At 34.7% G+C, this 18,104-nt stretch overlaps 1 protein-coding gene across 9 annotated transcripts in view; it reads right to left on the bottom strand.

Moving 5' to 3' along the window:
- The window catches only part of TBC1D5 (TBC1 domain family member 5), a 515,818-nt gene that overhangs the window by 75,161 nt on the left and 422,553 nt on the right, over positions 1–18,104 (bottom strand). For all 9 annotated transcript variants that reach the window (XM_081287560.1, XM_081287556.1, XM_081287557.1 and 6 more), the window contains one exon: positions 3,725–3,990. In XM_081287560.1, the coding sequence (XP_081143686.1) occupies positions 3,725–3,990 (266 nt within the window). The remainder of the gene's footprint in view (positions 1–3,724; positions 3,991–18,104) is intronic.

Genomic DNA, 18,104 nt, shown 5'->3' with positions numbered 1-18,104 from the left:
TGAAAGTTTATATGTCATTTATTCACAGACTTTTTTTTTGAAACTGATTTCTTTCTATATCAGACAAAATTTATTTTTAACTTGAAAACAACTTCTTCAGTGATAAAGTCTAAATAAGTTCTAACTTCATATTAGGTAATGAAAAGAGTTGCCACATGTACTTACAAATGTCAATGTTTAAAAATAAATCTGTGAACTGCATACCCTTCACTTGATATAATTATAGGCAAGATTTCATTTACAAATTGGACCTGTAGTAAATGCTTAAAATAAAGTAGTGCTCAAATTCAAAAAACCAAGTACAAATACAGACAAAGGAAAGATGAAGGAAAAGAAAAAAAGAGTGCATTTTAAGAACACACAAAAGAAAGGAAAGGGAGCACCAACAGAAAATTCTGTGAAGAACCTAAGGTTCACTAATATTTAGAAGGAAGACTCTGTGGTTCTTTGATTTCCTTCCTGGATAACAAAGTTCAATAAGGAGCACAGTCACTGTCAACAGAATGCTCCTCTGGATATATCATCACCTACGGTATTTTGAGATTAATGAGCAACAGAGACTTTTAAAAAGGCATATATTTTCCATGTATGATAATTTATGATTAATGGACTTGCTTCTCCTTCAGCTTTTATATAAAATATATACAGTAGGTAAAAAAATCAAATTTTGAATTAAGTAACATGCCCTCAGTGTCACTGGCTTCTTGCTGCAATTATGATTTGTAACATGGTCAATTCATCTGGAAATTGTTGGGTTGTAATTATATTATCATCACCAAGTAATTAACAGTACACACATTTACATTCCCTTATAACTGAAATAAAATTTCTAAAAAAGAATATACCCCAAACTGTGGCAAACAGCTTCTAGTGGAAATGGTCAGGTCCTGAATTTTCATAATATAGTTAATTATAAATTCACTGAACAATGGTAGGTCTGCTTTCTGTATACTTGGAGGAGATTTAGTTGGCTAATTCTAGATCATCTATTGATCTATATGTAGAGGTTGAAAACTCATTTTAACATAAATATCATTAATAAAATTATGGAGAACATCTGTGCTAACTCTTCCTTCCTCACTATTCTATCATAACACATACATGTATTACATAATGCATTTCAAACAACACATGTGAATTTGGATTACAAACACAACTGTCCCCCCTATAAACACAAATATTTGTTAACTTATGAAAAACAAAACCATTTTCATCTTTATAAACAATAATTTTTCAAAACAATTTTCAAAATTTCCAGGAAAGTACACTAAATTATCTTCTCTCAAGGGCACCGAGTAGACAACTTTGCTCTAGAAAGTCAGAAATCATACCCTAACACAAGCCTCCTAGAAGGCTACTGTGTTCACTGATTTCAGGTGATACACTTGCAGATGTGTCAGAGAGACAGCATAGAAGAATATTTGTGGGACTTATCAGCATAAAGAATTAATATTGAAGTATTTTTCATTGTAGAGTTAACAAATACATTTTTACTAAAAGAACCACAGATTTTTAGAGCTGGGGGACGCCTAGGAATCAGTCCAAACCTTGTTTCAGGATGAGGAAACAGAGGGCTTCTATTGTAGTCTAGGGTTCTCCAGGAGTGAAGTCAGGAGCAACATCCAAGTACACTTTTGTACTTCTATAAACTGTCTTTTTATCCTTTATTTTATTCAAACCTTTTTTCAGGGAGGAGAATTAGCAGGAATACTTATTTGTATTTAATATGAAAGCAGATAAGCTTTTTTTGGTAGAATGACATGAGAAGAATGAACCATAAGTAAAAATATGGAAGAGTTAAAATAAAGCCAGTTTCTTTCAGGACAGGGATCAGTTACAAAATGCCCCAGTGATACTCATGTTCCAAATACTTTATTTAAGTGCTCTGTTTTCTCTTCATAACTGGGGATTGGTTTTCACCAATTGTTCCATCTCCATGCACTTCCTTTCTCACTTATGGTGATATTAATACTTGACATTTCCTTAGAGACACAACTTTATATTTCTATAATCATTTGGCTTGGTTCCTCAGAAAATTTAAGCTATAGCATTAACAGATTCTCTGACTCATTTGCCTGCCATCAGTTAGAATTATAACTGACTAAAACTTGTTATCAAAGCAATATTGAAATCATATTTGTTTAGAACAATAAAATGTACAATTAAGAAATATACAAAATAACATTCATTTCCATATATAAAATAACATTCATTTCCATTCTGGAAGTGGGCACATCTCCTGGCATTAAATACATCTATAACATGATTCAAAGTCCCCTTTTCTTTAAATCATGTGTGACAGCTCTACATTAAAAGAAAAGAGTGCAATTTTAAATGAGATAATCTCATGTAAGGTAAACTGTGCTAACAAAAAGTGTAAATACTAATTATATCAAGTCTAATGTTTCATATAGGCAGAGACATATAGAAAAGACAGATAGCATCGTATAAGCCATGGACGAATACAGATAAGCATGCCCATATGTGAGTATTAATACATTCATTAATTTGCATCACTGGGGAATAAAGTCTATTTAACTTTAGTGTTCCAACTTAAATGCCAATATGTAAAATTTTTAATAATTTCAAATGTAATCTTAAACAGCGTAGATAGAACAGAATTCAAGGTCTTGTACTGACACTATTCCTCCTTTTACTGTCAACACTAAGTACTGAACACTGATGTAGCCCTGGGATCCCTTTTATGACATGAATAGGGCTTGGGTTAAGGCGTTTTTTCTGACACTAGATGGCTCCAGACTGTTATACTTTCTCAGGTCTTAGAATTAATTTTTTGGTATATTTTCTGCCATGATTTCACTATTTTTGTATTATAGTTTTAGCAGAGTTCCACCACTAAAAATAAAGGTAGCTGTTTCTAATCTGCTACAAATACAGGATCCTAACATATCTCTTTAAAAATAAGTGGAAAACAAGAATATAAAGATCCCAAGAAAGACCCTGAAGGGATCTCTTAGGAGTAAAGTGCAAGAGGCAGGTGGAGCTCTGAGAAAAGGCCCTGAAACAGAAGCAAGCTTAGTTGAGAGCCAGTAGCACATAGAGTCTTCACTCATCAAATGGGAGTTGTGGGCTGGATGGTCTCCCAGCTTTCCTCTGCTCTTACAGCCCATGGTGCTAACATTTGGTTCATGGATTCAAATGCTTATCTTGGTTACATGAGATTTTTTTTAGATATTTTTTTCCCTTAAGATTCTAGTTTTTATTCTTTAGAGGTGAAGCAGCTGCATGAGAAGCAAGAAGCTGAGTGGACTGCTTCCTCCAAACCATTGCAATGCACTGATCAATGCTATGACTGGAAAAGGTTTTAGACCTTCTCATTTCAGACTCTCTTCTGAAAGACAGCATTACTCTCTTTGCCAGCATTACTATATAAAGTTGCAGAGAACACAGTCAACTGATTTAAAGTCCTGTCTTGTGACATTTCATACCATCACATAGTATGGGGATCCATAGGCCAAAAATTCAAGTATACTAGGATATACAAGTTTAAAAAAATCTTAGTAAATTACCTGATAAAATGTTCTCAATTAAGAAAAATAGAATATCTGATATTTCAGCTTGAAAAAGATCAAATGCAACAGATTTTTAAAAATAAGTGTTTTGCATTACCTTCTCCTTCTGGGAGGTTGATTCCTCATAGGTTGGTGAGGAAAACCCAGGCTACCCTGTATTTTCTGTGGATTTTCTAGTAATTTTTTCCTACCTTTGTTCAATTGCACTGGCATGCTTTCGGATTTCATCAGCCGCTGCTGCTGCTGCTGCTGCTGCTGTGGTTGCAAATGATGCCTGAAGGCTTCTGCTGAGGTCCTGGTGGGGAAAGCAGCAGAGGAGGAGTTGCCACTGTTACTCCCAGGTACAGGACCACCTGTACTGCCTGGGGCCATTGCTGGGGAAATCAGCTTTCTTCCAAAATTAATCAGGCTATTAGAAACTTTATTTATATTCAGGGGAGCACCTTTGGCATTGGTCCTAAAAAAGAAAAATGAAGCAAAGTGATATAAATTAGAGGATGACTTTATTTTACCTATACTGTTGGTATGAAAACATAACTTGCCATGCTTTGAAAAAGGCCATTTACTAGATGAGCTACATAAAGTAAGAAGTAAAAACTTAAAGTGATCATAGAATAATGGAATACTGAGATTCTTAAAAACATTGCTTATGTCAAAGAATCTTACTACTTTTCATTCATTATTCACTCAACAAATAGGGCTTATTATGTGCCAACACTATTAGGTTTTGAGGATACAGCTTCTAGTCTAGTAGAAAAGAAATATATTAATAAAATCACATAAATAAGTATATATTTGAAACCTGTACTACGCGCTAGAAAAGAGAGGTGCAGGGCTTGGCATGTTCTGGGGTGCTTACAAAAGGGGGCATCTGTGAAATAAGCCTAAGAGTGGATATTCCACAAATCTAGGCACATGGGTAATAGGTCACATTTAATCTGATTTTAAAAACAAATGTTTCTGAGCGTCATGAAGTAAATTCATAAAGTTATGCCAAGCGTCTAGTTCTTTAAAACTGCAATTACCCACCTGCCCCAGCATTCCATATCCTCTAACTTCACTTCTTGACAGCACTTTTCCTTATCTGACATACTATGTATTTATTTTGCTATCATTTGTCTACCTCCTCCAACCCCCAATTAAATCTGTTTCACGAAAGCAAAGATTTTTGTCTTTGTTAATACTTCTATATTGTCACGGCCTAGAACACTGTAGGTGCTTTAAGTGTTTGTTAAATGGTAGCTGCATCTACCCACGGTTGCAATCTTTCCTGTAACAGAGGAAGAAAAGTCTCTGTTCTTTGCAATGACCAACTTCTCCATTTGTGCTGAATTCCATCTCCTCTCCTCTTTTAATATTGTTACTCCACAGCCTCCTGTCCTGTACCATCATTTCCCCTTCTCTACTCTATCATTTCCATTAGCAAGCCACCATAGTGAGTGTGTATGGGTGTATACAATTTCTCCTTTCATGCCCCATTCCTATCCAGTTACCATCCCATTTCTTTCTCTATGTTTTTTCAAGGTATCTTCATATGCTACTTCTGAATTCTTTGGTCCATTAAGCTTTTGTGGTGGCCTCTTTGCTACCTTCCTAAAACCATTCAAGGTCACCAAAGACTTCTGTATTGCAGATTTGAAGATTCATTCTTGTTTTACTCTACCACTCAGCAGCTATCAACTTCCTAACCACTCTCCTCCAACTTACTTTCTTGGGTCCTATGGTTTGCCAGCATCTGTGTTATAACTATCTGGCCAAATAGAAGGCACTGAACAAATAATTATTAAATGAACAATTACTTCCCCATTGATTCATGATCTTGCAGTATGCCTCATAGTAATACTCTTGAAGACTAGTTATGATTACAAATTATTTTAGTTGTAGGAAGTAGCCCAACTTCATGACAATACGCCCTCCACTTCCTACACCCCACCCCAGTACTAGGAATTGAACCAAGGACATTCTACCACTGAACTCCAACTCCAGCCCTTTCTATTTTTTGAGACAGGTCAAGTTGCTGAAACTTGAGAGTCTCTTGCCTCTGCCTCCTAAGTAGCTGGATTATAGATGTGTGCCACTGTGCTCAGCAAAAGTTTATATTTTTACTGCTCAAGTCATTAATAGAAAAGTGTTTTCATAAAAGTGCAAAACAATCCATGTGATTTCAGTTCAAGTTGAATTTTACTATCATTTCCTTCTCTCAGATATATCTGGAATCACACATATAGTAATTCTACTTTTTTATATGTCAGCTATAACATGAACATGACTACATATCACTCTGGATCTGAATGGATCCATATATTCACAACAAAGAGATCTGTAAGATCTGTAAGTTTTCTCTAATGGTATTAGTTAATGTTATGGGCTAGGTACTGGAGGCTTACACTACTTTGGAGATAGGAGAAATCAAATTTAAAACTTGGGATTCAGCTTTCTGAATAAAAAAATCTATTCATTTATAACTCAGTGAATTGCGGAAAACTAAAATGGTTTCTTTTTGTACCACGTTTCATCTTTAGAGAATTGAGTTATTTAATGGTCTTCTGAAAACTATGAAAAATAATGCTTCCTTATAGAGAGAGATAAGGATACACATTGCTTAGGCACTATTTATTTTCTAGTTTTTGGTTGCTTCCTAATGAAGTAGACCACTGTCAATTTACAGATACTACAGATTGGCAACAGGGAAAGCTCTCAATACATGTTTCCTGAGAAAAAAGAATGAACAAAATAAAAAGAACACATAAATTCTAGATTAAGTAGGCATTCACCTGGCATTATGTACTCCTATTTTTTGTGAGTGGTAGTAGAAAGAGGAGCTCTCATGATACTGAAGTTCTGTTGCATTTCAGTTTTACTTGTTTGCAAGTCAAGATTCATAATTCACAGATATGAAGAAGTTATAATGTTGTTACCCTTTTTTATAAACAAAAATGTACTAGTCAAATTCCCATATTGCCAGTTGTAAAATTTATATGTTGATAAAAGTACTAAGAAACAGCTAGAGCATTATCAAGAGAATATGGTTAATGCATCTTCATTACTACTAATAACCATGGAAAACATATAGATCAAGCTCATACCAAGTAATTTTTCATCTGAATGGCTCTTAGAAGGAGATGAGTGCTGTTTTCCTTTTTTTGAACATTTTTCTGTTGTTGTTTTTAACTCTTCTCCCCATTATCCAATACCCAGAGCTTCCAGAAGCAGTTTTCTTTTCAAAATGACTATTAAAGGTTACTTTGTATTTTCTAGATATAAAAAAACTGAAAATTGTGTACTTCTAGGGAAGGTATGCTGTCAATGGTTTCTTTTTTCATGCAAGTTTTTAATGTCAAAGTTAACTAATTTAGAACTGAAATACAAGTAGAAGTATTCTTCACATAAAATACTGAACAACTTCCAACAAGTACTGTGGCTGTGATGTGTACCATTATATCATGTGATAATTAATGCAGTTGTTGATCATTTGATGGGACAGTAGGGATTAGACTGGATTAAAGACAGAGTGCAATATATAGTGGTGCAAATAGTCAGGGGAACTTGGAGTTAACAAGACATTAAGTATTGAATCTGTTGAGTCATTCTGTGTAATCAGATCTTTCATTACTATTGTTTACTTACTGTTATTAAAAACAGTGCAACATAGAAGCAATTGTTTTAAAATTGTACCAAGAACTTAGTTTTGGTGCCACCTTAAATGCAGGTCAAGTCAATAGCAACAGAGGCATTTTCTGAAGACCCAAGAATCTCTTCAAAATACCTGTACCATACCCCAGCTCAAAATTAACTTCATTGTTGGGCTCTTTTTGTTCAGTTTCTGAATCTATGAAAATGGAACACTATGATACTATGAAAAGAGGCTTCCTCTTCCCAGCCTCTCACTACCCTCTTAGTTTCATATAGTGTAGCTTTCTGACCCTCACTCAACTCACATGACTCTCAGGTCTCTAGTATCTTTGTAAATGCCAGAGTCATGACCTGTTTTAACTTTTAAAACCTCTGAAACTTAAAAAAAAATTACCATCTTGCCACAACCTCTTATATCCTGTTATCCAAATCTTGACATCATCCTGGTTTATCTCCTTTCTACTTAGAGACTTATTTTTTAGATATATTATATAGCCAATATTTATTTCACTTTCTGTAATACAATTTTGTTAGGTGCTTATCTGTATTTTTGTCAAATAATCAGTTTTCAGCTTATTTTAAATTATTTTTTCTCAGTATTCTAATTTATATTTTTCTTGTTATTTTTTTCCTTGTGTTCTCCAAGGACTTGGTTCGTTCATTCATTCACTCCCTCATTCATTATTCATTTTCTCTTTTTTCCAATAAAAGCATTCTAAGTTACATATTTGCACCATAATCTAGTGTTAAAATAAAAGGTTTTTCTCCCCGGTTTCCTTAAAAGGTTGACACATTGTTATTCGGGCACATCATAAAATTTCAAATGGTTAGTTAGGTTTGTGTTTAAATACATTACTCATTTTGTTTTATTAAGTAAAAAGACATGTCAAAAGAATGGAATTTGGAAAACATTCGAATTTTTCAAAATGATTGTAAAAATCACAAATTAGAAAATATTAAATACAAATATTTTTATCAATTATTTGGAAATAAATGTAGTTTATTATAAGGGACTAGTAGAGTTCACTAGAAACAAGTTATTCCAAGGCAACTTTACTTCCTGTCTGATAGTGCTTAAGGTCTCTTAGACTGTGTCAAGGTAACACAGTATATGTGGATATAATGGAGAAAAATGCATGCTTGTTTACATTGAACAACTGAACCCCACAATTCAATAAGAGCTCTTGGTAATGATATGTGTTTTAGACTTGGTTCACAGACTTGTTCACCAGTTCATTTTTAGATCATAATTTCTGTTAATAAGTTGTGTAACTATAGGAGAGTTATTTATCCTGTCAGGACCTAAGTTCTCTTATCCCTAAAACAAGGGAACTTTTATGACATTTTAGATCACTTTAAGATAGAAAATTCCACAATTTTGTGGCTTGAAAAAGTAGGACATGTAGTAATCAACTTTTTTTTCCCCTTAAAGACAGTGTCTTGCTATGTTGCCCAGGTTGGCCTTAAACTCATGATTTTCCCACCTCAATCTTTCAAGTAGCAGGGACAAAGGACTATGTGCCATCACACCTGGATGCTAATTTAATTTCAGACTAAAGGCTGCAGACAACCCCAGTGCATTAGATAAAAGAATCAAAATTTAAAATAAAGGTTAGAATGAAATATAAATTTAGCAGAAAAAAATTAACAAAGACAATAAAAAGCTCATGTAATTATGTTGACACCATGCCTACATATCACATATACAATGGGATAGCATAAACTGAACATGAGCCCAAATTTTAAAATATTACAACTCTCAAACATCAATATTTTGGTTCGGCTGACAAGATTACAAACCTACAGTGATTATTAAGAAAATTAGGGGGGCTGGGGATGTGGCTCAAGTGGTAGCGCGCTCGCCTAGCATGTGTGCGGCCCGGGTTCGATCCTCAGCACCACATACAAACAAAGGTGTTGTGTCTGCCGAAAACTAAAAAAATAAATATTAAAAAAAAATTAAAAAAAAAAGAAAATTAGGATTCTTGGGCTGCATTAATACTTAGGTGAGTACCCATAGAGTAGAAGATAAGATATGACTGTGACAGTCAGTTTTTGACAATGTGTTAACTTCTGGGAGAAGTGAGGTCTAAAACAGAGAGAATAGCAGAGAGGTTGAAAATTAAGTTGGAAGAGGAATGGCTGAGAACACTGGGGGTCAGGTCCTCCAATATTATAAGGGCTGCTATATGGGTGTGGCTTTAAAAAACGATATAAGTCACAAAAGTTAGAGAAGAGACTTCCAAAGCAATGATATAAGAAATTCTAGTGATGGAATTGGTTCCATTTAAAATAGCAAGTGTCCTAATCCTGAAACTGTATAAGTAGAGATTGGGAAATCATCTTCAGACAGACAGACTTCTAGTTCTGGCATGAGTAAAAGCTCCATCTAACTCTAAGAGTTTATCATCTGCAAGACAAAATAACACAAGTCTTGGACCTTGAAGAATGTGGCCAAACCCTATCTCCAAACTTAGGGCCTACTTGCTTGCCTTGTCTCTTTATTTGCACTATCAGTTTCTATTCTGTTCCTTTCCCTCCCCCTCCTTTATCTTCCATGATCATTCTTCTTGATTCTTATCCATTTCTATTATTTTCCCATATCATTCTACCTATAGTTTTTTCCTACCATAAAAGCAATTTATTTTAAAGTTATTTTCTTATGTGAAAAGAGTAGAATACATGGAAAAAGTACACACACACAACTTGATTTTGGGACGGAAATGATATCCTCTTTGCACTCCTATGTATTCCCATTCTGTCATCATTGATCTACTTTGAATGGATAATGGCTCATATTTATTTCTTCCATTCTTTTAGATAACAATCTGTTTGGAAATTTGTAAGAATTGTCAGAATTGCAGCCTAATACTTTTCCAGGTGATTCTAAGTTTATATTCATAATACATTTCAATATGATTCTAACATCCAAGCTGATGTTTAATATTTTTAAAAATTCTATAAGTTAAAGTTTTTGGACTCCATGAAATGAATTATTTTCTAATTTTCTTAATTCTGTAACTTTGATGATGGGTGCAATAAATTTACCTCAACCAAAGAAATCTATATCCAATTCTGATTTGCTTACCATAATGTGAGGTTTGTTATCTTAGAAAATGAATTCACTCCACATCTCAAAGAACTCTAGATTTTATAGGCTTCTATTAAAAGTAAATGATAGGGCTGGGGATGTGGCTCAAGTTGTAGCACGCTTGCCTGGCATGTGTGGGGTGCTGGGTTCAATCCTCAGCACCACATAAAAATAAAATAAAGATGTTGTGTCCACCGAAAACTAAAAAAAATAAATATTAAAAAATTTTCTCTCTCTTTAAAAAAACACTAAATGATAAAAATTAACTTGCTATTATTTATTCCTTACTAGTTTGAGTTTCAAAGGAAACTTTCCTTTCAGTTAGACTACAATTGTTTTATGTATGGCAGGTCCAATTTTCTCAATGTGATGCAAACCAAAAGGAGTAGTGCCTATTGGGAATAAAAAAGATTGGCAGTGATAAGTGGGAGGATATAAGTCAGACTGTGGAGCTTACCTAATTGGATCTGAACACAATTTAAATTATGGTTTGTAAACTTCTCAAGACAACTATAGGAATAAATATTGAGGTTTCTATTTCTAGGATAGAAATAGGTTTCTATTTCAATGAATTTGTCTTCTAGTCTGATGTACCTGAGAAGTAAGAATTATTCCAATGAGTAACCATGGTTCAAACTAGCAGAGACTTCACAGAGTCAGGGCTTCTTTGGCCTAGGACACAGCAGAAAGGAGGACCTTCTGAGGCATTTACTTTTGTGGGGGCAGGGAGATTTTCCCTTTTTACTTCTCTTTTTCTACTTTTGGAGTCACTACAAATATTCACAATAGAAAAAAAATTAACAGTTGTAGTTAAACATACATCAATAATTAACTGTTAGGGTTTTAAGGCAGGAGTATAAAAGCCAATAAGATATAAAGAAACAAGGTGAATCCATAAAAAAGTCATGTTTTTAAGATGAAGACACAGGAATGAACAGATTAGGTATAGAAAAATGGGAGAATTTACTTTCTCTTAATTAAAAAATAAAATCTATAAAACTTTTACACTGACAAATATAAAATATTGCTTAGATGTTGAAGAAGATCTAACTAAGTGAAGAGATAGTCCATCTTCCTAGATAATTCAATGATGTTAAGATATCAGTTCTTTCCAAATTGATCTGTAGACGTTCAGTGTAAATATAATTAAAATTCTTATCATGAAATTCCAAACATTAATTTTTACAAAAATTAATGCTAACTACAAATTTTATCTGGAAATGCAAATAATCTAGAATAGCCAAAATAATTAAAAAGAACACAGTTGGAGTACTTAGCCTATCTAAAATAAAGACTTGCTAAAAATCTACATAAATAAGCCAGTCTGTTATTAGACAAAGGATAAATAATTCAGAAATGGAGATACGTGTATGTGCGCGCGCACACGCACACGCGCACACACACACACACACAAACCACACACCTCCGATGGATTTCAAACAAGAATCCAATGGAGAAAGGAAAGAGTTTTTAAACAAATGTTACGGAATAGTTGGATACCTATATGTAAAAAGATGAACCTCACCCTTACTTCACTTCACATACACACAAATTATTTTGAGGTTTATCACAGATTTGAACACAAATCTAGTACCACACAGTTTCAAGAAGGAAATGGGAATTTTTGTAATGAAGGATTATCTGCGCTGCCCAAATCCTACACATGCCAAAGGTGTTTGGGACTAGCCTCTGACTGATTCTTGGAAGATAACTTCTAAGCTTCCTGCCTGACAAGAGTGTCTTTGAATACCTGGTCCTTGGGCTACACAAATGTTTTTTGCCAACATTGTGATTTATGGTGAGCACCTGTTTCTGTTCACTTGGGCCTTGACACACTCCATATTGATTTGACCTCTGAAGGGATGGAGTTAGTTACCTGAGTACTCCATGCCTACATGATTGACACCCCAATAAAAATGGGCGACTCCAAAGGGTGGGTGAGTTTTCTTAGCTGGCAGCACTTTCCATATGCTATCATAGGTGGTGGTTAGAAGAATTAATCACTCCACTGGAACAGTAAAATTGAAAGCTTGTATTTGTTTCTCCAAAACTCCAAACTTCCTTCTCCTGATTTTAATCTATATCCTTTCACTGTAATCTACTGTAACCATGAAAACAACAGCTTCTCTGAGTTCTACTAAATCACTGAACCTGACTGTGGTCTTGGGGAATCCATACAATGGAGGCTAGGGGTAGGAAACACGAAATGAAAGAAACATGAAATAAACTTTATCAAAAAAAAATCAAAAATTTCCATTGATCAAAGAAGTGAACAGGGAAGCCACACTGGGGGGATGATATCTGTAATGCATACATTTCACAAAGATTTCTATCCAAAAATAGAATTCCTGTAAGAAAAAGATAACCCATTTTAAAATGGGCAAACTGTTTGAACAGATAACTTCATAAAAGAATATATAAAAAAATCATCAATTTGCTGTAAAAAGATGATCAACATCCTTAGTAACTAGGAAAATGCAAATTAAACCACAACAAGATACCATTTCATGCCAAGTTGAATGGACAAAATAAAGATGACTGACCACAGCAAATGCTGGCAAAGATAACTGGAGTAACTGAAACCCTCATGCATTCCTGATGTGAGTGGAAAAAGGTATATTTATTCTGTAAAACAGTTTGCTAGTTTCTTGTAAGGCAAAAATACAGCTATCCAAAAATATAGCAATTTAATCTAAGAGAAATTAAAAATATATATAAAAAACGAATAACTGTTCAGGTCCTTGGCCCATTTATTGATTGGGTTATTTGGGTTTTTTTGGCATTTAACTTTTTGAGTTCTTTATATACCCTAGAGATTAGTGCTCTGATGTGTGAGGTGTAAAGATTTGCTCCCAAGATGTAGGCTCTCTACTCACCTCACAGATTGTTTCTTTTGCTGAGAAGAAACTTTTTAATTTAAGTGCATCCCATTTATTGATTCTCGATTTTAATTCTTGCACCAAAGGAGTCTTATTAAGGAAGTTGGAGACTAATCCCATATGATGGAGATTAGCAAAAACCAAATGCTGAATGTTTTCTTTGATATAAGGAGGCTGATTCATAGTGGGATAGGGAGAAGGAGCATGGGAGGAATAGATGAATTCTAGATAGGGCAGGGGGGTTGGAGGGGAAGGGAAGGGGCATGGGGTGGAATGTGATGATCATTATTATCCAAAGTACATGTATGAAGACAGGAATTGGTGTGAATATACTTTGTATACAACCAGAGATATGAAAAATTGTGTTCTATATGTGTAATAAGAATTGTAATGTATTCCACTGTCATAAATTTAAAAAAAAAGAACATCAAAATATCTCCATGAAATGTTCACAGCAGCCTCATTCATAGTACTCCAAATCAAGAATAACCCAACATCTCTCAAGAGATCTGATAAACAGTAGCGTATTCATATATTAGAATACTATTCAACACTCTTATTATAGTTTAGATCTGAAATGTCCCCCAAAGGCTCATGTGTTGAAGGCTTGGTCCCCGTCTGGTGGTACTACTGGGAGGTGGTGAAAACTGTTGGAGGTGGTTAGAAGAAGTTGGTCTCTAGGAGCATGCCTTCAAAGGGTGTATTTTTTCCTAGCTCCTTCCTTTTTCTCTCTGTGCTTCCTGGCTTCCATGAGGCAAACAGCTTTGTTCCACCATGTCCTCTCTGCCATGATGTTCTGCCTCACCTCAGGCCCCAAAACAATAGAGCCAAGTGACCATGAACTGAAATCACTGAGACTATGATCCAAAATAAATCTCTCCTTTAAATTGATTTTATCTGGTGGTTTGTCACAGGGATGGAGAACTGACTAATTACTCAAAAGGAATTAACTACTGATATGTGCAATGAAGGAATTAACTACTGATATGTACAAAAACATTATGCAGAGTAAGGAAAAAAAAAGCAGGCACCAAAGAGTAGCTCCCGTATGGTTCCATTTAAGTGAAGCTCAAGAATAGGCAAAACTAACATATAATGATAGAAATCAGAAAGTAGCTGCCTTAGGATGAAGGATTGGAATTGACTATAAATGGATATGAAGTAATTTTGCAGCCAAAAAAGAGAGATTCATTTCAGATGTATTATTTTGGATGGTAGTTACATAGGTATATATAAATATCAATGCTCATTAGACTGAATGTTTAAGATCTGTATATTATGTGCAAGTTATACCTATTTTTTTAAGAAAAAAGATTTACCCTAGACTAGACATGAGATAATTTTAGAATTTACCTAAATTGATTAAGAATTAACAATTCTCTTTGCTATAATATTGAAGAGCATTTCAGTATAGATGTGCTTATATGTAGCACAAATGCTTAGATATTTGAACACAAAAATATCACAAAATAATATAGTCATCTGTGTCCCCTAAAATTCTGATTAGTCCATTAATTACTAATACTGAAAACCATGGACTCCAATGCTTTGTGAACATTAGCATATTATTTTTAATCATAACTTAGCAATAGAATTTCTTTGAAAAATGCAGTCATTATGGAAGTATAATAAAGCCCAATTTAAAAATTTTGATGACTGCAGAAAATGGAAATTGTACTGCAGAATATTATAATACCTTTGAGGATTCAAGAGAGTATTTATTTATCTAGTTGTTAAGTAAAAATATCTATTTACTCTAACACAGTGTGAGGTACTAAGCTAAACACAGGGAATATGAAGGAAATGTATAGGGCAAAATAAATGTCCATTCCAGATGTATGATTTGGATGGTAATTATTACACAGACATATGCAAATATCAAAAAATCAGACTGAATATTTAAGATCTATATTTTAAGGACCAGACCCTGATATCAAATATGTTCAGACTTACACAAGTCACACTGTCAGGCATATGAGTTGCTCTATAATTGAAGCTCAAAAGCACTCATTCATTTTTTCCAGATGCTTGAATTATTTTCTCTCTGCCAAGTACTAGAAAAATACTAGTAAAAAAAAGGTGGTCCCTGCTCTCCTGGAGCTCCTATTCTATTATAAGACTACAAGGACTGGAAGAATCTTCATGCTTCCTGGGAACTTGCCGGTTTTCAGGACATTCTGATAAGGCAGGACCAGGGAGGCACATTCATGATTGTAGTCAGATCCTGATACCTAGCACAGATGGGACAATTAAGAGCCTCTAGGTATTGCTGGGGTAAGAATAGATGCTATCACTCCAAAGAGACAAGGATTCTAGCTGAGGAATTTAGGACATCCTGTCTCTGGAACCTGGCTTCCTCTTAGATCTCATTTTGTAGACGATATTCCTGCTGAAATTAGAATTGACAGGGGGCAGAGGAATGCTGGGTAGGTTAGTATAAGGAGTGCTATTGCTGATCTGGTGTGTTAAGAGATAAGGGGGCCAAGATTAGTTTCTTACATCTCTAAGGCCTAATTTACTCAAATGAAACACCTAATTTTTGTGATAGGCAATTGCTTAGGTAAGTTAAAAGACCTATAGTTATACTACCTCTATAATACTAGTGACAGGTGCTCTTCAGCCACTACTGATAGCTACTGTTTATTTCATCAACTGTACATAGAATAAAAAAGTTAGAGTTTGAAAATCTGTCATTTTCAAAAGAGAAAATCCATGAGTGTTTTGGAATAAGGAAGATGCTATTCTACTAAATGCAGGAGAATGCAGTCTTTAAAAAATATAAAATTCTGTTCAGTGACCACTCAATTGGGCATTTTAGTAGTCACAGATTCTTAAGGAAATTAGATGGGTCTTTCTGAAGACTGGTCACAATTTCAGTGTACTTTTTTATAGCAGTAATTTATGGTTATTTAAGGACAAAACTAGAACAAGATTTGAGTGTTAAATTGTCATTCTGAGCTCAAAAGTTGAATGGATATGAAAATGTCAATTCCCATTTTAAAAAAGAAATATGCAAGTCAGTGAAATCAGAGCACAGTGAATATTATCCACACACGTAATGGAAAATGTATCACTAAAATACCTAGGCACATGCTTTTAAAGGCTTAATTATAGCAATCCATGGTAAAGCAGAGAAATCAGGCTTCTTGATTTTTAGAGATATTCTTATCCATGAAATCACATGTCATCTTTGCATCCATGTTCCTTATTTGGATATGCAACACAAATAGATGTCCATTGCCATAGATGTAGCAGGTATCAGATCCTGCTCTCCAGGTGTCGCTGGTAACTGGTAAAAACAACTTAGGCCTTAAATAGTTAAAAAGGGACTTTACCAAAGGTTGCACAGTGGTAATGGTTTTTCATTCAGATAAAGGAGTAAACCATGGCCAGCAAGGGGATAATATGGTAATTATAAGGCCTATATATAAAGCTGGAAGAAATGTTTGGCAAGATGATCAAATCTGCCTCTATTTATACTCTCTTGACTGGTGACTAATGGGACACATGCACCTTCACCAGTGCAGGTTCACTGATTTTCAATGAAAGGTGAAAATGGCACTCTACTGTCATTTATTTTTAATTTCTTTGACTAATTATGAGTTTGAACCACCTTTTAAACATTTGCTGAGTGCAATTCTTTCACTGAATGTCTGCTATACTCAGTATAGTCAACAAACATGGAGTTTATATCTAGTGCAAAAAACAAACAAAAATTTCCCAACAGCAAATAAAGAGTTTAAAACCATTTAAGAAATGAGTATTTCTATGCAAAACAAAAAATGCAAATAGTAACAAAGTGAAACCAAGGGACACACAGTGAAGGGGTCTAGTGTTGTAGGCAAAATAGAATGAGCCTCTCAGAAGAGATGGAATTTGAATAGGGAATCCACTGCGCCATGTGGATTCTTGGATATGAAAAAGCATGTATAAAGCTTCTGATGCCAGGCCACATTTGCCCAGAGAACAACTGAAGAGAGTGGTGGTAGCAAATGAGGTTGGAGAGAGAGCAGGAAGCTAGAGCAGCAAAGGTCTGTCTTGCAGGCCCTCATAAAGGCTTTTTTTTGGATTTTTTTCCTCAGTGTTTTGGGAAGTCATAAAAGGGCCCTGAGCAGTGGAGTGGTACAATCTCATTTACCTCAATTTGGCTGTAGGGTCTATAAGAGGAAGCAGCAAACTAGCAAGGAGACTAGAAGTGAGATGAGCAATGATATGACGACTCTGGAGTAACAGTGCAAAGAGAGAAAAATAATTTTTCAGGATTTATTATGAAGCAGATCTGCTGATGGATTTGATGTGTGATGTTGGAGAAAAAGGAGTCAAGGACAATTCTAAGGCAAGTGGGTGGTGCTATTTACTGTGACAGGAAACACTGAGGGAATATTATGGGTGTGAGGGTAAAACCAAGAATTCACTCTAGAAAGTATTAAAGTAATATAAAGTATTAAGTAAATTAGATGGATCTTTCTGAAGACTGGTCACAATTTCAGTGTAATTTTTTATAGCAGCAATTTATGGTTATTTAAAGACAAAACTAGAACAAGATTTGAGTGTTAAATTATCATTCTGAACTCAAAAGCTTGGGACATCCAAGAGAAACAAGTAGTGGGCTATGTGAGTCTTGAGTTGAAAGGGAAGGGTTAAACTGAAGACATAAATTAAGGAGCCTTCAGTCACAAGTAGAATATAAAGTCAGGAACTGGGGTAAGGTCCTCTAGGGAATGAGTATAGGTAGAGAGAAAAAGAGGCCTGGGGCAGGAGGTCCTCTACCTATTTAGAGGAACAGAAGGAGGATCCAATAAAGCACAGCATGAGATGGAAGGGAAACTAATGCAGGACCTTGTGTTTGTTACTGAATTGTGTATATTTTTCTTATATTCATGATTTTATACTTTGTCAGTTACAACCACTACAAATATTTTCCATTTTTCATCTGGTTCAGATTATTTTTCATGTATTTATTTAAAA

Source organism: Spermophilus citellus, assembly GCF_964194105.1.
Source record: "Spermophilus citellus genome assembly, chromosome: 3".
Lineage (NCBI taxonomy): Eukaryota > Metazoa > Chordata > Mammalia > Rodentia > Sciuridae > Spermophilus > Spermophilus citellus.
The sequence above is the reverse complement of the archived record's forward strand: the minus strand, read 5'-3'. Positions and strand labels throughout refer to the sequence as shown.